We start from the raw sequence: 24,051 nt of genomic DNA on the forward strand, positions 1-24,051 counted from the left end.
GATACCTAAAACGACACCCTGCGAAGCTTCCTGGAACCTGACATTTTTGGTCCATTACAGAATTATTACTACGCCTTTCAATGATTTCTGTGTGCTCTGTAGTCACTGTGTGCGCGTATAAAGAGCATCCAAGTTTCGGCAGCAATTTCTGGGCTGCATTGGATCGAGATACTGAGTACTGTTGGGTGTAGAGCCATGGCGTCGACGGGCTACGAGGCGGCGAGGAGGCTCGAGGGAGGCGAGCACAAAGGCGGTAGGATGAGCAAAGAGGCGCAACAGGGCCACGGCCACACCCACGGCCGCACCGCCCACAACATGTCCTCGTCGTCGCTGCGCAAGAAGTCGGACCTGTCGCTGGTGTCGAAGGTCCGCTGCCGCTTCCTCAGGGCGCTCCTCGCCAACCTGCAGGAGATCTTCCTCGGCACCAAGCTCTTCGTCCTCTTCCCCGCCGTCCCCCTCGCCGTCGCCGCCAGCTACTTCAACTTCGGACGCGTAATTCTCCTCTTCCTTCTCATAGATTACCGATCGCTTCTGCTCACACAGCTCATGTCATTTTCGAGAACAGGCGTGGCTGTTCGCGTTGAGTTTGCTTGGCCTCGCTCCTCTCGCTGAGCGTGTCAGCTTCCTGACAGAGTAAGCTTATCTATCATCTTCAACCTCTGTAACTTGTGATCTCCAAATGACATTTGCCTTTCTTGCTTCTTTGGCTTTGGCCTCGCAGACAAATCGCATACTACACCGGGCCAACTGGTAAGAAGATAGCCGCTCTCGTTCTTGTTCCTCTGTTCTTGCCTATCAGTGACTGCAAATGCTTGCTGTTGCTGCAGTTGGTGGCCTCCTGAATGCAACATGCGGAAACGCCACCGAGCTGATCATAGCTCTGTTTGCGCTGCGGGAGGGGAAGATTGAGGTGGTGAAGTGTTCCCTGGTCGGATCTGTCCTCTCCAACCTATTGCTTGTTCTTGGGACCTCCCTCTTCTTTGGCGGCCTGGCCAACCTCCACAAAGAGCAATTCTATGATCGAGTAAGCACCCATCCACTGTTCCTTGGACGGAAAAAACTTAGATTAGATGAGCACTGTCGTTCTACGATTTGGCACTTTGCAGAAACAAGCCGACGTGAACACCGGTCTGCTCCTTCTGGGCGCGCTGTGCCACATCCTGCTGCTAATGTTCGGGTACGCCATGAACTCCGGAGAGCACGCGGCGGTGGACACCGTTCGAAGATTGGCATTGTCGAGAGCGTGCAGCGTCGTGATGCTCCTTGCCTACGTTGCTTACCTCTTCTTCCAGCTAAAGACCCACCGCCAACTGTTCGAATCGAAGGAGGTGAGACATCAAGCACTCTGCATTATTGCCTCCTCTCTGTCCCACTCGATGACCTCTTCGGATGAAGAGAGCAGGGAGACGAGGACCACGACGATGGGGTATCCGAAGACGAGCCCGTCATTGGATTCCCTTGCGCGGTGGCTTGGCTGGTGGGGATGACGACCGTGATTGCAGCATTATCTGAGTACGTTGTCGGCACCATTGAGGTACTTTCTGATCCGCTGTTACTTTCTATCCAACATCCATCTCCAGCACTGTTACGTACGTTCTATCATCCTGTGCGTCGTTCTTCAGGCTGCTTCAGATTCTTGGGGAATCTCCGTGAGCTTCATCAGCATCATCTTGCTCCCAATAGTTGGCAACGCAGCAGAGCATGCGGGTGCCATCATTTTTGCTTTCAAGAACAAGCTGGTAAATGCGCCTCAATTTACCTCTGCATCGTTTCACTGATTGCATGGAGCTGATGTGCATTACTGTCGAGATGTCACAGGATATAACTCTTGGTGTCTCCCTTGGTTCGGCAACACAGATCTCCATGTTTGTGGTAAGATCTTGGAAGTAGCCTCGAAGTGCAAGTAAACCTTCGCACCCACAGCATGAGCATAATTCTCTGACATGATTTAGGTTCCATTGAGTGTTCTTGTGGCCTGGATAATGGGAATCGAGATGGATCTTGATCTTAAACTGTTGGAAACTGGCTCACTGATCATGGCAATCCTAGTAATAGCCTTCACTTTACAGGTACAATCAAAGATTAGTAGTAGAAAAGAAATTAATCCATTGTTGTAAAGGAATGATTCGATCACCGAAACTGAATGGTCCTGAGAGTTTCTGCAGGATGGCACTGCACATTACTTGAAGGGGCTCGTGCCCCTGCTCTGCTACATTGCAATCGCTGCATGCTTCTACGTTTACAGATCTCCAAGTAAGTATCGAGTCACGGAACATGTCCATGATTAAACTCTCTGCTTTCTTCTTTCTTTTGCTGCTCGATTAAGACATTGATTCAAATTTGAACGAAATGGCAGATCAAACAAACAAGGGTGCTGTGATCACAGCAGCGTAGTAGATACGCAAAACTTTCTATATCCTCTGTATGTTTTATGCTTCCTTATTTTCCTGTATACAAATGCACACTGATTTCGTTCATGTATGCAGTATGAACTTCCACTTGCACATCATGTTGCTAATTCGACCGAAAACATGTAAATGAACGAGAATTAAGGTGACTCTTCCCAGCAAAGTAGAGAGTTCTTTTTAAGCTAGACTGAAGCATTTGCGACCATGGCACCAAGTTTTGCATGAGGTTGGCGAAGAACAGGAAAGACCTAATAAGATTACATGTTGATGAACTTATATCTATACGCTCCAAAATTTGATTCTGCTGCACTAATCTTTTGCCTTTTTTACTTTGTTTTCGATGTCGATTAATAACCAAAACCATCAGGCTTTGATGAGTTAAAAAGCCTGGTTTTTGTATGAGAAGGGTGAAACTAATGGATCATAATGTTCTCTTGGCATCCAACATGAAGGGCACAGACTGTTCATATCGGAATAGTGGAAGTCAAATGGGATTTCACACCTTTGATCCTTCGACAAGAGCTTTATGACTCTGTAATCTTATGTTTAACTGTGGTGATGAGATGTACCATCTTGTTAACGTTTAACTCCACACAATAAATGATTCTTTTCAAAGGTACAGATATGCTCAAAGTCTGAGGTACATGTCATGGAAGACTAACTTATGACCACTGAGGCCTTCAGTTCTACCATCAACCACACTCACAAGAACATGGTTTTGAGGAAGCAAATGATGGAGACGGCAAGAAAGGGAGGCGCACGAACTAGAGGAAGCAGCAGCAAGTACTGGATGTTGTTGGAGTGCTCTTGTTCTGTGTTTTGGTCAAGTGGAGACCAGAAGAAGGTGCATCACAGTATAAAGAACACAGCCCACCACAGTTTCCATTGCCACCCACCCTCTCCACCTTGAGTGATTGCTTCTGCCGCCACCGTCGCTCGCAGGCGTGGAGGGAGGAGACGTGGTGGCGGTGGCGTTGGCTTTTGTTGTCACCACAAAAGAAATCAGCAAATTAAGGAGAATAGAGTCGCAGAAACAACAGAGTCTATAAAAGAGTAGAATGCTTCAGGTGTACTAAAATTGTGTTAAGAAGATAAAAAGTCATAGATCATGTCTTACCCAACAGCTTTTAAATGTAATAACATTGACAACAAAATTTAAAGAAAATGATGCTATACTCAAATCTTATTCAAGCCATATAATAAAAATATATATCTTCTATCAATTCCAGATTTACATATTAGATTTGGATCAATCTGCAGTCCACAAGAGGGGAATTGTTAGGAATATAAAATCATTGAACATGTCTCAATTATCGACTTAAGCGTATAAATAATAATAATAATAATGAGAGTAAGCATTCCTTTTACTCCGTGGCCAAGTAAAGACCAGTGGGATTGAATGATATCACCCTCACATAATTTTCAGAGTTGAATCATTCCATCTCATTAGCTAGCTGGTCATACTGACTCCCTAATGCAAACATACTTTCTCTAGTTAAGATTCTAGTATGATCAAGTAACCTTTTTACTTGATTGGTATCATCTTCTTCTCAGTAAATCCACATCGAGTTCAAAAAGTAACACAATAAATGATCCCTCTTTTGTGGTACATGTATTAAAATTCCATGGCACATGTCTAGGAAGCACAAAATATGACCAAACAAGAGCTTCCAATTCCTTATATTAATTAATGACAACTACCAAGAACTTGTTTCAGAGAGAGAGAGAGAGAGAGAGAGAGAGAGAGAGAGAGAGATGAAGGCACAAGGAGCACTAACTTGGGGCACACAGTATCTTGGAGTGATCTTGTTCAGCTTTTGGTGAGTTTGGTCAAGTGGAGACTAGAAGGAGCATGACAGAGAAAAGAACAACACAGCCTGCCACAGGTTCCCTTCCCACCCACCCTTTCCATCCCAAACAGCCTCTCTCCCCACTACTGTCACCTTAAAATAAATTAGTAATCTGAAGGGAAGAAAGCAAGAGATAAAGTTCACAGACAGAACAGAGCACTATATTGATCTACCTATTAGTCTTTAGAAAAGAAGAGAGAGGAACACATAAACAAAAGTATACATATATATATGTGAAAAGATGGAACCCATCAAACTAACTATAATATGGGAAGGGGGAAATAATGATCTTTATGTGAAAGACATATTGTCCCAACTTTGGTTCAGACCATTTTTGGCTGTTATACACAATAAATTGAGAATAATAAAGAATCACAAGAACATTATTGGTTATGTAATCCTAAGGAAAATTCATGGTAGAAATCAACAGGAATAATGCTTCCTGGGCACAAGGCATGTCAGTGGCTGCGCAGCCAACAGGTCACAGAAGACCTGCTTCTGCAAAAAGGCCACAGTAATCCCCAGTATCCAAAATTGTTTGTCATTTCTCTGCCTATGGTTTCCATTTCTCCATGAGTGAGTGACTTGTCTCTACAGTAGAGGTGAAGGGAACTACAATCTACCACAGTCACTCACCTTGAGCTGCGCTCCCTGCCTGCTTGAAGATCTCGGCTTCCTTCGAGTTCGGTGGCAGGTTCAGCAGCTCTACATCAAAAGAAAGACAAGAAAAGGGGTAGAACATCAACCTAGATCGATGATGAACTAGTATCTCCTGGGCAAGCTAATTTGCTGCTTACTCGGGCAAGCGGAGATGTTGACGGGGGTGTTGCATGCCTTGGGCAGGGCGAGAGCGCGGGTTAGATTGATCTTGATGGGCAGCTGGGGGTCATCATGGTCCTTCACCAGGATGCAGAGGCACTTGGGGCTCTTCGCGACGACGTCCTTCAGGCCGGTGCAGCAGTCTGGCGTGGGCGCCTGCGCCGTCCCCTCCACGTAGGGGATGCACGTCTGCAACCCGATCAACTGGCTGCCGCACTCCTGGAGGTCGCTCGCGGTGTCGGAGCTGGCAGGGCGGATCACGAAGCTCAAGGCCAGGAGGACCAGCAGCAGAAGTGAGCTGAAGGAGGAAGAGGAGGGGGAGTTGGCCGCCATGACAGGACTACACTTGTGGACTACACTGAGAGGCGTGCAGTTGCTGTGGTCATGCCCCAGCCGTTCCCTAGGGGAAAGGAAGAGTGAGAAGGGAGCGATGGCAACAACAATGGCTTTTATGGTGGGTTGGAGGAGCCATGTCGTTCCTTGTGGACTACACAAGGAGCCGATAGCAGCAGAAGGAGCCATGTTTTTGCTTGTGGACTACACTTCCATGTGAGTGTGTGGGGGCAATAGCAGCAGCAGAAGGAGCCAAAGGGCTGCGCTGTTTAGGCTCTTGTGAGTTGATTCCATCAGATAATGTTAATTTAAATGATTAATATATATATATATATATGTTCTTCCTATTAAAAAAATCACCAAAATCCAATTTCTTATCCATGTCAATCTTTTCATTGCACGCCTTTCTAGAGGAGCTGTCCTTTTGGACTTGTAATTAGTCCACCCAGATTTCGGAATTGATGGATTGATTTTTTTGATTTATCGTTATTTAAAATTAAAATTAAATCAGACTGTTTCAATTTCGTTTTCGATGCTATTTTTTTATTTTTTTATTAAAAAAAAAATTACCACTCCAACAAACACTTTTTATTTTACTATTTGAATTTTCTTTTTAGCTAATTTAAAATCAAACTATTTCCAGTTCGATTTGAAACCATCCGATTATTGACTCCATTTGACTTTAATTCATAATCTATCTTATACTAATTCGAATTATGATGGGGTCTGTAATCACAGTCGTGAACAGAGACATGTTGCAGACTTATTAGAAAGGGACAGCCTTCGTGTAAGGCAGGGAAGAAGAAGAAGAGTCTTCATATGTGTATGTATATATATATATTTTTTTTGTTGTTGTTGTAGCTATTAGTATTATCATATACTAATCATTATCATTATCATCATCCATCATTTTAATGCTTTATATTTATTAGAATGTTAACTATAAATTAAAGTTATCATAAGAATTACAAGACCAACCATGAGGGCGAATGTCAACGTCGCCATGTGAAGAAAATATTATTTTAAAAAAAAAATTATTATATTAAATAACATATGTGATATTATTCGAATCTGAGATCTATCACATTATTATATTAAATAACATTATACTAATCAATCTAAATATTTTAATAAGGATTAATGAACATTACTTGTTAAGAACCATTTGAAACTTTCTCAAGTTTAGTTTGCACATAATTAAGATATAAACCTCTACTAAATATCTAAATATATCCCTAATTACATTTCACATAAATTATGGATAGCATCGGTCAAAATTTCAAGGATAGATTCTACATGAATTCTACATGAATTATTTCACACACACACACACACGGTTCGTGATCTATCCAATATTAATTAGATTTAAATATGATGAAATCGGAGTCTTGACTCAAGAAGACGAAGAGTCGTAATGACAGTAGTGAACAGGGACATGGTGCACATTTATGTGAAGGGGACAGCCTTCGTGCTTATCAAGGAAGAAGAGTCCCAAGAAATGGTATGCTGGTGCAACGGCAAGAGCATATATTTCATCTCATTAACAATCCAAGATACCCTTTTTTTGTGGGCTTTGGTATTGTCATATAACCATCATCATTTTTAATACTTTATATTTAATGCTAACTATAAATTAAAGTTATCATAAAAATTGTATGACCAATGATGACGGCAAATACCATCAACACTAATGTGTCTTCTTGCCATGTGAAGGAAACACTATGAGAATGGGACAAAGGAGTAGGGGAAGAGCGATTGATTTAGTATTTTGGATCAATTGTGAAAGGTTTAATTTATTCACTGGATAGATAGATACAACTATCAGCAGCAACGAAAGCAATCACGCAAGTATAAAGAGTGAGGACTCCACGTAGTTAAAACCCCTTCTCAAAGCAGGAGCAGGAGGGGGGAGGGATTCTTTGGGCTTTGTATAGATAAATATGTTATAAAGTACTTGGTGGTTACAAAAGAGTCCAAAAATAATAAGTATCAATTGAAAACCCGAACACCTGATTACTAATTCATTTACCAAAATTTTATAATATAAAATATTCAAAGAATATGTGAGGTTTGTGAGTAAATCATAAAAGATATGGTGATGTATATTTAAGTGAATGCTATTATTGATATTTTTTACTTAATTAAAGTTATTTATTTATATTATTTTATTTATATTTATATTTATATTTATTATAATTGAATGTAATAACATGATTGTCTTGATAAGATAAATTATATGAATCATTATGAGTTATATTTAGAAAAGATTAATAATATTATGATACATTGAAGGGAGTATGAATATATAATCACTATAACTTAATATAGTATTATTATGTTTATTAGATTTATTAGCTTATTTTTAAAATTCATAATCATGTATAAAGTGATTTTCATTTTTTTTTTCAAAATCTAATTAGGTAAAATTATTTTTGAAAACAAATTATTTTATTTATTTTGTTTTTGAATATCTTTTATATCTTATCAATTATTGGGCCAAGTTTAAGAATGCTAAATTATATTACCCTTTATAATTTGATAAGATATATAATAAAATTAATTAGATTTTGATAACATATACTAATCAATAGAAAAAAAAAAGTTTATATTATAGTAGGATTCATTATAGAATGTCCTTGATGGGAGGAACTTTAATAATAATTTATCATAGATCATCTGTTCTCGTCTATAAATAAATAAGACATCTAGGGGCTATAACGCATCTCATTGATAAAGTAGTTGAGATGTTACAGTTTCTCTCTCAACCTCCTTGAATCATCAATCTAAATGGTTATGTGAAAGGATAGAAAAAGACGAGAAAGATAATCTAGTTCTCATTACAAATTAACGATGGTAAAATGATGCCCTTACAGATTATACAGAGATCTTTTTTCAGATGACACTAAAAGGTAATTTGATTTTGATCTTAACATAAAAAAAAATTTCGCTTACAAAATCTTAACATATAATAGTTTTATGCTTACAAAATCATCTTTTGAAAGAGATAATAATCAAAGATTGAGAATAGTGATTTTTTTATTTAGAGTTATTCTTAATCCACGTGAACCTAAATCTTTATCAGTTATGCATCCGTTAATTCATTCATTCATGTTTTGAAAAGAATAATCATTATGGATCCCAGAAAACACCAACATAATTATAATTATTATATAAAATATAAATCTAGCCTATTAAAATTGGAAGAAAAAAAAAAGAAAAAAAAGGAAATCCCAAACAAAGAAGATAGTGACTCGTCGTGCTTCAAAAAAAAGTATGCAAAGAATGATTCTTCCTTAAAAAGCTTTTTTGACTAACGGGGGATGCGTTCACAAATGACACCGGAAGGTTGTCGAGAAACAACGTGTGTTCACTTCACAGGCCGTACGATCTTGATCCAACGGCCATCATGTCCTCCACAGGGTCTACGGCCTTCCCCAACTTCCGCGCGTTCTTGGTCTTCCTGCGGGGTTTCTTGCGTCGCAAGTCAAATAAATCCTTCTTCTCGTAACATTTCAACGCATGTTATCATGCACAGGAAAAACCAAAAGGACCTTTACGTTAGTTTGAGATCTACAAGCCCTCCCACTAATCTCACGCGTAAGTACTGACCGTGTCTTCGAACCTCAGAAAGTATTACACTGACAACAACGAAGCTGCGTGCGTGGTTGGTGCGATGTGGCGTCGTCCAAGTCAACTGATAGCACAATTGACATACTTTGATGCTACTTATGAGTCCTGACTTCACCACCGCAACCTCCATTGCATGCAAATAGCGTTCAACACACAGAACCATTCCGATCTCCGGATAGAGAGAAAGAAACCAACAAAGGCGTTCAGTTCCTTCTTCGTCTCCACCGGCATGTCTCGGCGCTTCAGTGTGCTGCTGTTTCTTGTGCTGGTGTTCTCGAGCTTGCATCTTCTCATGGCAACGAGGGCTTTGGGTGGAGGCCGGCGGCCGAAGAACACCCAGCTCCCCTCGCGGTCGCTTCAGCAGGGAACGGTGCCGCCGTCGGGGCCCTCAGGTTGCACCCACAGCCCCGGAAGCCGTGGCGGCTTCTGCAAGCCGCCTCGGTGAAGAAGATATTGGTAGAAATTGTTGGATTGGGATGGAAGAGAAGTCTGCAACATTTTTTCTTCATTTTTTTAGTTTTTGAATGTTAAAATGCGGCATGGTGTGAACTTTTACTGTTTTGATTGGTTTTCTTTCGTGCAAAGATCACTGTGAATGAAGGCCGTAAAGATAAGAAATGTTTGTTTCACAACGATATCTAGCCAAATCACCATTCATGATGTATTAAAAGAAGTCAATTCTGATGTCAACGGATCAAAGTCAAGACTTCCAAATCCAAACTCTCAGAATGGTTGGTCGTAATCCACTTTAGAACACAGCTATGTAGTAGTCGATCTACCACGTACTATACACGTATGTTAAGGTCAGAAGGACAAAGGCACCACGTTAAATTATTATACTTTCGACCAAGTTGACCACGTTAAATTATTATCTTAGCTCGAATCATAATTGTTTACCGTAAAGAAAACTTAAAAATCAACTCGTCAAATCCGAGACATAAAAAGAAGGAAGAGAATAAAGTAAATTATTCTTCAAACCCATGCATACGTGAATGAGTACAGAGATGCTATTCGATGAGCAGCTTCTCTCACAGTTCCTTTCATCAACCAAAAGAATAATGAATCTGGTGTGGAGGTACATGAGAGAGAGAGAGAGAGAGATCTCATGGAGATGATGGATTTTAATGGTAGATTATTCATTAGTAATTTTTCGTAATAAAAATGATTTTTAAATACATCTTGTTTAAAGATACGGCACTCATGAAGATGAAAACTTGCATTCTCAGACAAGAAGGAAGGTTTAGATCTCTATTCTAGGACGGAGGACGGGGAGAAGGAGAGAGCTTGACTAGCCTTTGATCAATTATTTTGATGATGCTTGATATGTTTCGAGTGCAAGATCGCATTCAATAATAATGATATTTGGAATATCATAAGTAATATAATTTGTAAAGGGCATTAACGTTAACCGGAATATGAACCAATAGTTATATACCATTCAACCGAAGATTAACACAAGAACATTGTGAATACACCTATGTCTGATAAGACTTTACCATGCCAAACTTAAATTTAGAGGATAAATATGTGTCACATATTGTATTTTACATTTCTATTCTTTGAAAGTTTGTAAATCGAGTATTTGACCCTCTTAAGTTTTATTTTACATATATATATATATATATATATATATATATATATATATATATATATATGTATATATATATATATATGTATGTATATATATATATATGTATATATATATATATATATGTATATATATATATATATATGTATATATATATATATATGTATATATATATATATGTATATATATATATATATGTATATATATATATATATATATGTATATATATATATATATATGTATGTATATATATTCTGAATAATTGGATATTCTATAATGTATTATTTGAATGTTTAAATCCTCCATATTTGTCATTCTTGTTAGTGGTGCTAAACATGATTACTAATAAGTTTTCAAAAATTAAAAGATTAATGTTTAAGTGTGATGTCTCAAAAAAAATATTTATATATATATATATAATTTTCTAAATGGCATTCGCATTTTCATTTTTCCAAGTGATGTTGTCTATTTCAAATGTTATCAAAACACTATAACTGATAAATTTTTTATTCTTATTTGGGTGATATATTTCTAAATTATTATAAATATCTATTTGAATCCTAGTATGACGTATCAAATAGTTTATAGTATGTTTTGGTTTAATTTGACTCACTTATAATATTTTAATAATAATAATAATAATTTTTTTATTGAGGTACTGAAAATATTATAAGTTATTAAAAAATCTTATAAATAAAATTATATTTTGCTTATTTGGTTGTCGTTTCTCATACACCATTATGATATTAATTTTTTTGGTTTGTAATTGGTTTAGATAGGTTAGGAGTTTATATGAGTCATTTATAATGTTTTAAAGTAGACTTTACAATATTTTTATTGTGGTGATCAAATCACTGTAACATACTAATTTTTATTCCTTATTTTTGTGATGTTACACCTAAACTATAATAAATACCTATTTAATTATTATATGATATTGATTTAATTTGGCAGCTCACTTATAGTGTTTATTTAATAATATTATAATATTTTTGTTGAGATATTGAAAATATTATAAAACTATTTAAGAACATTATAAGTGATATCATATTGTATCTCTTTATTATGACTGCTCATAAATCATTATAATATCAAAAATTTAAACTTGTAGTTAGTTTAGATGAGATTAACAATTAATTTGAATCATATATTATGACCAATGGTCTATATGGTGTTTTATGTCGGGTGAAAATAGAACAATTGGGAGTAATGCAACAGTGTTTTGGATATTATATGAAACAAATGTACCATTGAAAAAAAAATATTAAAATAGGAATATTTTTGAGAATTTTTTTAAAGAAAATCATCCAATGTATAAAATATATATTAATTTTAGATTTAGCTTTTAACTTAAATCTACCAAACCATTTTTAATTTAAATTTAGATAAATAAATATAAAAACAATTAATTTACTAGCTGTATATTTCAAATGTTTAATTTTGTCGCTAAACTAAAAATTTGAAGGGCAACTTTATGTACACACACACATATAAATTATATATATATATCTGTGTGTGTGTTTGTTTTGGGTCGAGCACATCACGGCCGCAAACCCAACCACGACTCCGCGACCGCTTCCATTTGGTGCTTTGTAGTCTCCAACACCTCTCCTTTTGCCCCCTCAGACCGCTATTTATCTGAGGCGATTTCCTCGCGAGCGACGCCTACTTCGATTTCTTCCTCTCGTTGTTGCCTGCTTTTGGGGATTCCGGCGACGCTCTATTCGCGGTCGAATTGCTTGGCTTGTTTCCGTCTTCCTTGATTCCTTGATCGATCGGCGGATTGTTGCGCCGGCGATGTCGGATAAGTTCTCGCCGGCGCTGCGGCTCGCGGATCTCAACGATTTCATAGCGCCGTCACAGGACTGCATCGTCTCGCTCAAAGCCGTGAAGTCCAAGCACGGCAAAGCAGAGGTACGGGTTCCTTCTTGGGGTTTTGCAGATTATCGAACGCATTCGTTGCTTTTGTTGCGTACCTTATATCCTGGTTGTGTGCCCTATTCTTTTCTTTCCTAACTTGTATTGATTCGCCATATCGAATATGAGTAGTGATTGCAACTCTTACCTTCTTTTTTTTCTCGTAGTTCCTTAAATTCTTCTTTATATACATTCTGTGAGCAGCTATTTAATTGTATTTGGGATTTGGTGAACGAAATTTGTACCCCGAAATGCCTTATGTAAGCATGCTGATCCAATGCCCTTTGCTTGTAATGGCAAATGAGCACCTTTTGGAGAGGGTTTATTTCGAAGAGCATGCAAGCCAGGATTGGTAGAAAGGAAAAGATCTTTTAGTGGTTTTCTAACTGTGGCTTAACTGTGTCATTTACAAAATTAGGTACCTATTTCTAGAAGCTTTAAGTAATATATATTCTGTACTTGGTAGAAAAAAGGATTAGGAGTAGTGTCATAGGTCCAGTAGGAGATGTTAGGCTGTACATCCATCGGAAAGAAATGTCTCATGAGGCTAGGTTTAAGTTAGTGTATTTGGTGTAAAGACTATTTGAATAGAGGTGGATGTATGCTCCATAAAATGAAAAATCTAATACAAGACAAATTCCATTTAGGTTCTAGTAAAAGCTATCTACCTTAATAATTGTCAAGATTTATTGTCAGGTGAGCTACACCTAATTTTTTTATCATACAACAACCATGATTTGAATTGTCATAGTGGATAAATATAGCCTTTTGTGTTTGTGATGTAATACCTCAAATGCAACCATTTTCACAGAAATTTTTTGGAAAAAATTGCTTGAATGTGGATGACCAACTGCTTAGCTAATCAATTGTATTATTGGCTTCTGTAATTTTGTTTACATCTTATTATTTGCAGAGCCAGGAGAAAGAAAGATATATTAGTCAACCATCACAAACTGAAGCTGTTAAAATTTCACTTAAGGACTGTTTGGCATGCAGGTACTTGCTATTATTTTAAATACATTATCAGTATCTTTCACATTATGTATTGCAGAAAAAAGTGCAACCTATGAAGTAAAATACATCCTTTTGTTATATAACATTTGTTTTTTTTTTAAATTCCTTTAGATCAGTCTGAAAATTTTCTGCAGTGTTTCTGCCTTTTCAAATAATTCGATCGAGAACAATAAAAAATAAAAAAGGTGAACGATACTGACCATGTCTCATGTTATATGATCTAGTTTCTCGAGGTAGACTAGTAGTTGATAACATTGGAAAAAGTTAAAACAACTAAGGATAACTAATGGAAAATCTATGTTACTGTGGGATTATGTTTGGGATTCTCAAAGTAAACAACTAATATGCTTGTTCTACGATAGAGAAGGATAAGAAACTAAAACAAAGAGTTCATTGTAGCTATAGATAGCCAAAAGAGAGTCATATAGGCTGAAGCATGTACAACATCTTGTATGAGCCTTTTTGTTGAAGTGAGGGTCTGATAGGATATCACATGAGCAGCACAAACATATAGATATATTTGATGAATTGGTCAAGAAAGTAATGCAAGGATGTACTATGCTGAAGATACTAGTTATTTTAAACAATTCATATGATTTCTCATTTCTTGTAGAAGAACATTTTGGATCTGGTTTTGGTAATTATTATTACTGTTTTTGCTACATTCTTTATCTTTACTGTGTTTCTCTGTTATTGATTATTGTTGTTGCTATCAAAGTATCAATAAATATCATTTAAGCCGAGAAGTTTACTGCAAATTCAATTCATGGTGATTACTAATGGTATTAATAATTTTCATTCTCCTCATTGTGTTGCAATTTTTTTTTCTTTAGAGTCTGTTTTGAATATATGTGGAATATACCTACAATTAATAATACCAAGTACTAGTGAAAAGTTGTAAACTTGACTTGCTGATTGGCTGTAGTTTATTTAGTTGTAATTCCTTGTGCTAGAATTTTTTTATGGCTGATTAGAAGTTTCATTTGATTTTCCAGTGGTTGCATAACTTCAGCAGAGACCATTATGCTTGAGAAGCAAAGTCTGGATGAGTTTTTGGCTCACATCAAGTCTGGGGATACTGTTATCGTTTCCATCTCTCCCCAATCAAGAGCATCATTAGCTGCTTATATTGATATCTCTCCGTCCCAGGTTTTTATACTACTTAATTCTCTTTTTTTCCTTCATTGATAGGGTAATCATACTTTGATTACCCTATTTCTTTCTTCTGAGCATCTTAACATATGCTCCAGAAATTCCAAAGAGTCAAACTAGGTAAAAGTGTTGGTGTTAATGAACTCCATATTTTAAGTTTTTAGTTGACCATTTAATTTAAGTTCCTCAGAACTGCTTTTTTAACCATTTAATTGTTAGGCTTTTGAAAAGGGAATGAATCTCTTATTTGAAGAAGATTTTCTTGAATGTTCTGATTTCCTAGCAAGCATTACTCTCCTGTTTTGTTTGGTCCTAAACATGATAGATGAGAGAACTCTGCTAATGGAGGAAACCCAACCTCGGCCGAAAAGCTTTATCATGTATTGTTATGTGACATACGGAAAGTACAGTGCATACACCACCAAAGAGCTAAAAGATGAGTTTTAGGAAAAGGATCTTTAGATCTTTAAGATGAATATGTTAAGTAAATAAAGTTTAAAGTTTGTATTGGAAAACAAATAAAAATGGAAAAAAATGAAAAGAATAAAAAACAAACTTTATTTGGTCTTTGGAGTCAACTTCCATTTCTTAAATCCTTGCTCAACATGAAAAACAATTCTTTTCCAGCAGTCACATTGTATATGATTTACTTCAAGTGTTAATTTATGCTATCTTGATCCTTTTCCATTTAACATTGCAATGAACACATGTACTACTTTATGTCGTCTCAGGTTCTCAGGAAACTAACCACATTCTTTAAATCTTTGGGAGTCAAAGCTGTTTATGATACTAGTTGTAGTCGAGATTTGTCACTCATTGAGTCATGTAATGAGTTTATATCACGGTACCAGCAACAATGTGGAGAAAATCTCCCCATTCTTTCTTCTGCATGTCCAGGTAAATTCTTCATTAACAATAGTTGTTTTAAATAATCATAATCTTAATGCTTGTATGATGTATCATGGTGGCATATTTCTTTATTTCATTGTTTGTGCTATTCTTCAAGGCCATGTGTTTGGTTTGTTTTTCATTTAAAATTCATGCAGGACCTAAATCCAAAAATCACAGGAGTGTACTATGTTATAAATCTTTAAACTAAAATCTAAAAGACAAGTATAGATTTTGTGAACTGTCTTGAGTGTAATCTGAGTTATTTTTGCAGCTGAGAATAGGATCAGTAATCTGTGGACAGTAAGCTAACTTTGACTCTAATAGCTCAAAGCATGGTTCGCTTTATTGATATGTAATGGTGTATCGACCAGCCATCGATACGATACGTATCGATCCATACCATTGTATTGTTACACGGTATGGTGAGATGCACTAATAAATTGGTATGTACTGCCCATACTGAGCGGTATGCCCTGGTATGGCAAATCTTAGCTCAAAGTACAGATTGTTGGTGCCAGTTCCCACACCTGATTTTCTACTTCCTCAGTCAGCTACAACATAAACCCTAGGCAGGTGAAAGAACTTGAGGGTTTGAACCAATCATTTAAGTTATAAAGGATTTTTATAATATTTATTTCGGGTCTGAGTTTTATCCTTTGCAGGCCAATGCAATCCTAAAAATTCAAAAGCCCAACAGTGTCAAGGCCCTCAGTGTTGGGTCTTGGTAGCAAGCAATGCTCAAAATACTTGATTGGAAGAAAAAAAAATTACCTTCAAAAAGCAAGAGGTAAAATGAGTAAGAATTGTTAAGGTGTCTTCCTGATGTCAAAAGCCTTCCAGGCACATTGGAACAATATAGTTGCAGAAGTTAACTCCTTTTTCTCGGCATGTATTACTTTTTTCGATCACCAATCCTGCATTATTGCACACACCTTAATGATTATTATTATTATTATTAACTATTAGATTCCTAACTAATCCAATAGCTTTACTGCACTGCCTATATCTCATAGATGTATGACATATTTTTCTTTGGTACAGAGTCTACTAATTTTTTACGTGTTTTAGCTCGAGTTGTTGCTGCTTTCTGAGTTTGTCATTTATAAGCTTTGTTCAGTCAGCGATCTTTGAATTTGTTGTAGTAATGTCTGCTTTCTATATATATTTGTAAATAGTTGCATTTGCAACCATAGGCATTGCAATTTAAAGCCAGTTGTGCTCACTGATATTGCATCATTATTGCTGAGGCCGCTATTTTGATGTTTATAACATGTATGTTAAATGATCATTTTTATGTCCAGGTTGGATTTGCTATGCTGAAAAAACACTTGGATCATACATCTTACCATATATTTCATCTGTGAAGAGTCCCCAACAAACTATTGGAGCTATTATCAAGCATCACATTGTGCAAAAACTGGGTCTTAAGTAAGCTTTTCTTTTATGCACGCATATCAAGCAACATTCTTATGTAGATAATTTCGTCTTGTTGCAAAGATAACTCTTTTCATGTGATATTTCTGGAGGCCTGTTAATTGGAGCGAAATAGATATATTTTGTTGACTATATAGTTTGAGTTCACCTATGGGATTGGTTCCTATATGAGAAAGAAAGTATGGCATCCATGTATCTATTGGTAGTCAGTACATAAAAGGAGCAAAATAGCGTCTTTACTATCAAAAGACACATATAGTGGTGTTCTTCCTTCTCCACCTGTGTTTTTTGTTATCTTCATGACTGGCCAACAATGTGTCATCATATTATGATAAAGTTCAAATTTATGCAATTTCTGCTACATCTTTCTGATACATAAAACCATGTCGGTTCTTCATCTTTCTAAAGAACTTGTGTTGCTCTTTATCTGAGTAATTATCTCCATGAGTGGCTTTTGCGGAAGCTTGTTAGGACCTTCCAATTTCGATCCTGTGGTTTAATTGACAATGACAACATCATCAACAACAAGAAGCCATAATGTCCCGACAATTAATTTGCTGAACGTGTGAAGATTGACTAACCAACTTTGTTTACGCTATTCATGCTACAGTAAACAAGTTTTCATTGTGCTTTGCAAACATACTATCTAACCAATTATGCATGTCCAGTAGGCCAGACAATGTCTATCATGTCACTGTGATGCCTTGTTATGACAAAAAGCTTGAAGCTGCGAGGGATGAATTTTCCTTTTCAGTAGATGAGGGAGAAAATGGGCATGCCAACTCGGTTATGAAGATACCAGAGGTAGATTCAGTTTTGACATCTGGAGAAGTTTTAGACTTGATACAGGTTTGGGATACTTCATACATCATCCTGTCAGTATCTATTTTCTGAATCGTATTAGTCATTGAAAATTCTCGTAACTTTTTGACTTTCTGATGCAGTCAAAGTCTGTTGATTTCAAGGCTTTGAAAGAAGCTCCTCTAGATAGCATGTAAGGCTCTTATGCTTTTAATCTTCTTGATGTCCTGCTTAAATATGATAATAGTATGCATGTGTATTTCTGCATGCTCACTCGTGGATTTAACCTTTACTTTTTATGTGGCTCTTTGAGGAATGAGTGGCCCTGCTTTTACAGACATGTTATCACCAGTAAAAAGATTATTTAGAATATCTAGTGTTTCTTTTAATGTAGTTAGCAGATAAATTGTACTTTTGGCATGTCCGTAAAATTGCTTCTTTCCCTTTGGTAAATATATGAATGATTATCATTTAGTGTCAGCTATATTGATACTGAAATTGTTCTACAATGATACAATCATCATCTTTATCAGGTTGAGCAATGTTGACGATGGAGGGCATCTTTATGGGGTCTCAGGTGGTTCTGGAGGATTCGCAGAAACAGTTTTTCGCCATGCTGCTAAAAAACTTTTTGGGGTAGAAATTCAAGGACCACTTGAATTTAGAAATATCCGCAATTCAGATTTTCGGGAAGTGGCACTAGAAGTATGTTTCAAATTCAAAAGTCTTACTCCTTAATTGTTTTGATTCTCTAAAAGCTTACATTCTTAAAATCCTATTTGTCATTTCGCAGGTGGATGGTAAAACAGTTTTGAAATTTGCACAGTGTTATGGATTCCGAAATCTGCAGAACATTGTAAGGAAGATTAAAATTGGGAGGTGTGATTATCATTTTGTAGAAGTTATGGCGTGTCCATCAGGTATGCTATATTTGCTATCATCTGCAATGCATTGCTCAAGTAGAAGTCTGACTGACACAGCTTAACCATGTTTGATTTCTCATCATCAGGCTGCTTAAATGGCGGTGGTCAAATAAAACCAAAGAACGGTCAATCTGCAAAAGATCTTATTCAACTATTAGAAACTTTGTATATGCAAGATGTAAGTTCCCCTGTGCAGGACACGGTCCCTCATCTGCAAAAGATATATTTACATTCTCGTAATTTGGTTGAGGTGTTTTCTTTCATCTATGACATGGTACCTCATCCACTTACAGGTAGAAGTTGCAGACCCATTTGATAATCCAATTGTGAAGAGATTGTATGATGAGTGGCTTGGACAACCTGGTTCAGAGAAGGCAAGAAAGTATTTGCACACTGAATACCATCCGTTGGTGAAAAGTACTGCTTCTCAGCTGCAGAATTGGTGACATCTTTCTTGATTCCTTTTTAGGTTTCGGACTTTTACTGTGCTAGTGGGCTGCCATATGGTGATGCAATAAATAGATATGTTCTTACTAACATAACCTCTCCTCTTCCAAATACGTACACACCTTTTCTAGGGTGTCATTCCTCAAAAGAGTGTAGATTCTTTGGTAGTGTAGTTGGTTTCCTTGTGTAAGATACGCTTCAAAAGTTGTAAATTAGAAGCGTATCATAATGACTTTTTGATCCTGTGTTGCTGCAATGTGTCATTTATTACCAGTTGCTACCGATAGATAATTGTTACTTCCTAATTCTGTAATCATGTTAATCATGTACAACTTCATGCACTCTATCTAGCCTTTACATAGCCGGCTTTATGTCTCACCGTGGAATTGGCCATTCGTTATAGAACAGTGTTCATCCTTTGTCATTTGTATATTTAATCTGACGTATTGGTTCTTATTATTTACTTGCTGAATAGAAATATAGTGAGATATCCATCTTCTTTTTCATTTGACTATAAAACAGATTTACCATTTATGAATCTACGTCAGGGGAAACTGTGTTTTATTTGTAAACCTTCAAATGAACAAACTTCAAATATTTGTTCTGTCTGGCCGTGATCTGAACCATGTTCTTCCTGATGTCACATCAAAAGCATTTATTGGTTAAACATTAAATTACATATAACAATCGGGCATTTAAGTTTCCTAACTTTTATGTTATGCTTAAGCTTTAAATATATATAGTTAATCTCGATCCTAGGAGATCAAATATAGGTAATATTTTTTAATATATTCGAATGTTATTTGGATAAACAAATTATTTATTTGACTTGGATTTATATTCGGTTAAAATCTATTTTAGCCCATGTCGTTTTGGTCATAGGCTTTTTAAATCCTTTACTTGTGTCTAAAATAATTTTTTATTTAAAAAAATATAGTTTCTCTCGTTAAATTTGAGTTAATAAACGTTAGAGTCTGTTTACATGGAATGCTGACTCATAATAAATTATTAACATAATGACTTGTATAATTTAGGATTAAAGTTCATTTTAGCATGATTTCGACCATGGATCTTTTTAGCCCTTATGGTTTACTCGTGTCTAAAATAATCTCTACATTTAAAAAAAAAATAGCATATAAGCCCCTCTCGTTAAGTTCGAGTTAATAAACGTTAGAGTTTGCTTACGTGACATGCTGACTCATAATAAATAATTAATATAATGAGGGATCAAGAGACCATTGCGTGTCTAGCGTCAAATAGGTTAACGCACATCCACCTAAAGTAGGACCAAAAGCTCTTGAGCTTGTTAGCACAAGAGAGATTGCGTGCATACGATGCCCTGTTAGGTAGCAACAACTCGGTGCTGTTGTTGATAGTCGCTTTCATAACAACGCCTTCTCCCATTGTTGATAAAGGTCTTAGTTTTTTTTAAAACTTAAATTACATATGTCATTATATTAATGGTTTAATGTGAGTTAGCTTGCCACGTAAGCAAACTCTAGAGTCTAGCGTCAATAACCTCTACATTTTCAAAAACATAGCGTTAATAGACGTTAGAGTCTGCTTACGTGGCATGTTGACTTATAATAAATAATTAATATAATGAAGGATCAAGAGATTATTACCTGTCTAGCATCAAATAGGTTAACGTACATCCACATGAAGTATGACCGAAAGCTTTTGAGCTTGTTAGCGCAAGAGAGGTTGCGTGCATACGACGCCGCGCTAGGTAGCAACGACTCGGTGCTGTTGTTGATAGTCGCTTCCATAACAACGCATTCTCCTATTGTTGATAGAGGTTTTAGTTTTTTTTTAAAACTTAAATTACACGTATCATTATATTAATGGTTTAATGTGAATTAGCATGCCACGTAAGCAAACTCTAACATTTATTAATTCAGACTTGACGGGAGAGACTTTTGTGCTACGTTTTTTAAAATATAGAGGTTATTTTAAACACCAGTAAACTATAAGGGCTTAAGAGGTCTATTAACCAAATCTATAGGAGCTAAAATGAATCTTAATCTAAAATTACACGTGTCATTATATTAATGATTTATTGTGAGTCAACATACCATACTCTAATATCTGTTAACTTAGATTTGATGGGAAAAGCTTATATACTATATTTTTAAAAGTATAAGGATTATTTTATATACGAGTAAACCATAGATCCATAACTAAAATATATTTTTAACACATTTATATTTAAGTTCATATACCTATCAAATTTAGATAAATTTGGGATACGTTGTCTCTTAGTAATCTAGTAATCTAGTATCAAATTAAGTTCAGATAACTAAAATACCTTCTTTTTTTTTTCCTCTAGGGAATAAATCTAGTATGGGAAATTGAAAGATACCATCAGCAAACTATGAACAGTAGAAAGAAAATTTTCAAGTACTTGTAGTGGCAAGAAAAAAAAAAAACCAAAAAGAAAAGCCACGACCTTTGATAGTTCCCGAAAAACCAGTAAAAAAAAAAAAGAAATATTTTTGTCCATCACAGTCTCATTTATTAATTTTCGTCTGCTTTTAGCGTATCTGAAATAGACTGAGAGCGGAAATCCGTTTCTTGTTTCCACAAACGTGCATAAAATGGAAGCAATTCCACACCGAGACTGCGCTGCCGCTTCCACCCTTCCATGAAACAAACGAAGCAAACCATCTATTCCTCCCTTTCGCTTCCCTGCTTCTCTCAATCTTTCATGTCCGTCGGCCTCGTTCTCCAATCCACTCACCCAATTCAATCCAGTTGGTATCTCCAAAATCTCATCTTTCTTCTGCACCGATTCTTATCAGATCTTCCAATCCCAGATATTGTTCCAAATGAGAGTTCGAGCCTCAAAGGCTTCACCTTTGAGCTCCATTCCCAATTCTAATCCCGCCCTGTCCCTGTCTCCTCCGTCGAGTTTTCCTCATCCTATTGATTCCTCGGGTCGTTGCGAAGGCCTTGATCTCTTGGTGTTGGCCGCCATGGAAGTCTTTGGAGACGGAGCTTTGGACTCGGGGCGCATTCGGAGCAATGAAGTCGGGAAGGAGGACGGGAGAACGGAGAGAGTCGAGAAGAGGGAGGAGGAGTTGTGTGGTGGAGTCGAGGCTGGTCTCAAGCGGACGAGGAAGCGGAGGCCACTAACAATGCCTTCTAGGTTCCAGGATTCCGTGCTGCAGCCATGGAAGCGGCGCACCCGTGGGCGGCTAAGCGGGGCGGACCGATCGGGTTGAGTATTAAGGTCTGATTTTGATTGCTGCTTCTGCTTCTCTGGTATCAAATTGATCTTTTCTACATACGAAAATTTGTAGAGATCGACAAATATGGATGCCAATGATCTAAATCGTTGTATAAGCTTCATGTTGCTACAGTTATCTTTCAAGAACAAGATTGCTATTGGTTAATGGATTCATATCGTTTCCTTTTGACATTTATATATGTGAATTGGTTCTTTTTCTGTGGTGTTCAATGTTCAATTTCAGGTCGTTGATACGTGGAATGGGGTACTTGTTTTTACATAATTTTGTCTTAGCTCCTGGGTTCCTGTAATCTGCTTGTTTCAGTCAATGTATTGAGATTCCAGTGATCAGTTTCTTATCTTATTTATCTTGTCAGAATTTTTTTCGACTGTAGGACTACTTTGAAATTATTTGCACTTGATCATCACCGTCTTAGAGGTTGTTCTTTTTCTACTACAGCAATAACGCGGCAAGTGAAATTTGCAAATGAATTTGCTCATTAGTCCTACATTTGATAACTCCATTTATAGCCATAAGTTTCTAACCTAGTTACTACTGCAGTCATTAGTACACATTATTCTAAATTTCATTAACAGTTAAATATATCTCTGCATTGATCTTAATTGATAATTTTAGGCTTTAAATTAAGCATACAAAGTGTGCAAAAAAGTGAGAACATTGATGTATAGATTGCATCTTTATTTAGAGCTTGATACTTTAGCTAGTTTTTCTTTATTTAGAGCTGGATACTTTAGCTCTCAATACCATAATAACTACGTATTACTTGGTATATTGACTTTGCATGTTATTGTTAGTCCTTAATGAATCCATCTTTACACTTCACAAATGTGTTATATTGAATCAGCATAGAGTATCCACGAATATAGACAAATAACATATGTTAGGACCTGCTTATGCGTCCATCATACCTTATGGTAACAAGTGGCTCTAGATTTTTATGATCTGCATATTCTTTCCTCTGGTACTCAGTGTAATAGCCTGTGGGTTTCTTGATTAAGGAAGGTCTGGTAGCTTAATGCTTTGATTTACATTAATGATATAAATTGAACAGAATAAGCAAACTGACCTCATCAATTTATGGCTTGCAAGTCTTGCTCCTCAGCTAATGTTAGAACTTCTCAGATAATAACTCATTCTGGGAGACAATATGGTCCGCTTTTGCTTATTTACTTGTATTTATAAACTTTAATTTACAAACATTAGTAATTGTCACAATTACCATTCATGCATGTTATGTATAACTCATATTATTATGCACTACAAAACTAGCTTATAAGTTAGAGCAACAGCTTGCCTTTGTCTCATTTTTCCAGTTGAAGTATTTAGAGTAGAACGGATATAATCTGTGAAGAAGTGAGAACTGTGCTGCTGCCCATTGCAAATGTTCGGAGGAACTTGTACTTCCATCCAAATTGAGCTTTTCTCTATTATTGTAACTTTTTATAGGTTACCTCTAAATACAATACTAATTTTAGCTTCATTTTCTGAATATTAAGGTTGGCAATGAACCAGTCATATTATTGCCTTGGCAAAAAAGTGCTTCTAGTCACTTAGTCATTACCCAAAATAAAGCTTCCTTTCACTTTCTTCATT

General features: G+C 36.4%; 3 protein-coding genes across 5 annotated transcripts; 2 read left to right on the top strand and 1 right to left on the bottom strand.

Moving 5' to 3' along the window:
- Positions 1-93: 93 nt before the first annotated feature.
- LOC135609490 (vacuolar cation/proton exchanger 1a-like) lies at positions 94-2,688 on the top strand. 2 transcript variants are annotated; one of them, XM_065102822.1, is made up of 12 exons: positions 94-492; positions 566-633; positions 722-750; positions 828-1,024; positions 1,107-1,328; positions 1,403-1,534; positions 1,623-1,739; positions 1,819-1,872; positions 1,953-2,069; positions 2,166-2,253; positions 2,357-2,422; positions 2,487-2,688. In XM_065102822.1, the coding sequence occupies exons 1-11, from the start codon at positions 196-198 to the stop codon at positions 2,392-2,394; spliced, it is 1,359 nt and encodes a 452-aa protein (XP_064958894.1). In that variant the 5' UTR covers positions 94-195; the 3' UTR covers positions 2,395-2,422; positions 2,487-2,688. The 2 variants fall into 2 exon arrangements, with proteins under 2 accessions (XP_064958894.1, XP_064958893.1); XM_065102821.1 differs by having other exon boundaries at positions 2,357-2,688.
- A 291-nt stretch (positions 2,689-2,979) lies between these two features.
- LOC135609491 (non-specific lipid transfer protein GPI-anchored 13-like) lies at positions 2,980-5,614 on the bottom strand. The gene is made up of 3 exons (XM_065102823.1): positions 5,056-5,614; positions 4,895-4,963; positions 2,980-3,386 (listed from the first exon to the last, which is right to left on the bottom strand). Exons 1-3 carry the CDS (start codon positions 5,597-5,599, stop codon positions 3,232-3,234), a joined length of 768 nt encoding a protein of 255 aa, XP_064958895.1. The 5' UTR covers positions 5,600-5,614; the 3' UTR covers positions 2,980-3,231.
- A 6,623-nt stretch (positions 5,615-12,237) lies between these two features.
- LOC135609492 (protein NAR1-like) lies at positions 12,238-19,585 on the top strand. 2 transcript variants are annotated; one of them, XM_065102825.1, is made up of 11 exons: positions 12,238-12,542; positions 13,459-13,541; positions 14,555-14,708; positions 15,443-15,608; positions 16,904-17,030; positions 17,705-17,885; positions 17,981-18,030; positions 18,371-18,542; positions 18,631-18,757; positions 18,847-18,938; positions 19,054-19,585. In XM_065102825.1, exons 1-11 carry the CDS (start codon positions 12,426-12,428, stop codon positions 19,204-19,206), a joined length of 1,422 nt encoding a protein of 473 aa, XP_064958897.1. In that variant the 5' UTR covers positions 12,238-12,425; the 3' UTR covers positions 19,207-19,585. The 2 variants fall into 2 exon arrangements, with proteins under 2 accessions (XP_064958897.1, XP_064958896.1); XM_065102824.1 differs by having other exon boundaries at positions 12,249-12,542; positions 17,708-17,885.
- Positions 19,586-24,051: the final 4,466 nt, after the last annotated feature.

Source organism: Musa acuminata, chromosome BXJ2-4, assembly GCF_036884655.1.
Source record: "Musa acuminata AAA Group cultivar baxijiao chromosome BXJ2-4, Cavendish_Baxijiao_AAA, whole genome shotgun sequence".
Classification (NCBI taxonomy): Eukaryota; Viridiplantae; Streptophyta; class Magnoliopsida; order Zingiberales; family Musaceae; genus Musa; species Musa acuminata.

Excerpts from the sequence above, each read along its gene's own strand:
- LOC135609492 (XM_065102825.1), top strand. The coding sequence starts at position 12,426 with ATGTCGGATAAGTTCTCGCCGGCGCTGCGGCTCGCGGATCTCAACGAT. Across the intron at positions 14,709-15,442 it reads TTGATATCTCTCCGTCCCAG|GTTCTCAGGAAACTAACCAC; the intron begins GTTTTTATACTA and ends ATGTCGTCTCAG. Across the intron at positions 17,886-17,980 it reads AAGTTTTAGACTTGATACAG|TCAAAGTCTGTTGATTTCAA; the intron begins GTTTGGGATACT and ends TTTCTGATGCAG.
- LOC135609491 (XM_065102823.1), bottom strand. The coding sequence starts at position 5,599 with ATGGCTCCTTCTGCTGCTATCGGCTCCTTGTGTAGTCCACAAGGAACG. Across the intron at positions 4,964-5,055 it reads CAACATCTCCGCTTGCCCGA|AGCTGCTGAACCTGCCACCG; the intron begins GTAAGCAGCAAA and ends CTTTTGATGTAG. Across the intron at positions 3,387-4,894 it reads GGCAGGGAGCGCAGCTCAAG|CCAACGCCACCGCCACCACG; the intron begins GTGAGTGACTGT and ends TGACAACAAAAG.
- LOC135609490 (XM_065102821.1), top strand. The coding sequence starts at position 196 with ATGGCGTCGACGGGCTACGAGGCGGCGAGGAGGCTCGAGGGAGGCGAG. Across the intron at positions 1,329-1,402 it reads AACTGTTCGAATCGAAGGAG|GGAGACGAGGACCACGACGA; the intron begins GTGAGACATCAA and ends TGAAGAGAGCAG. Across the intron at positions 1,740-1,818 it reads TTGCTTTCAAGAACAAGCTG|GATATAACTCTTGGTGTCTC; the intron begins GTAAATGCGCCT and ends GAGATGTCACAG.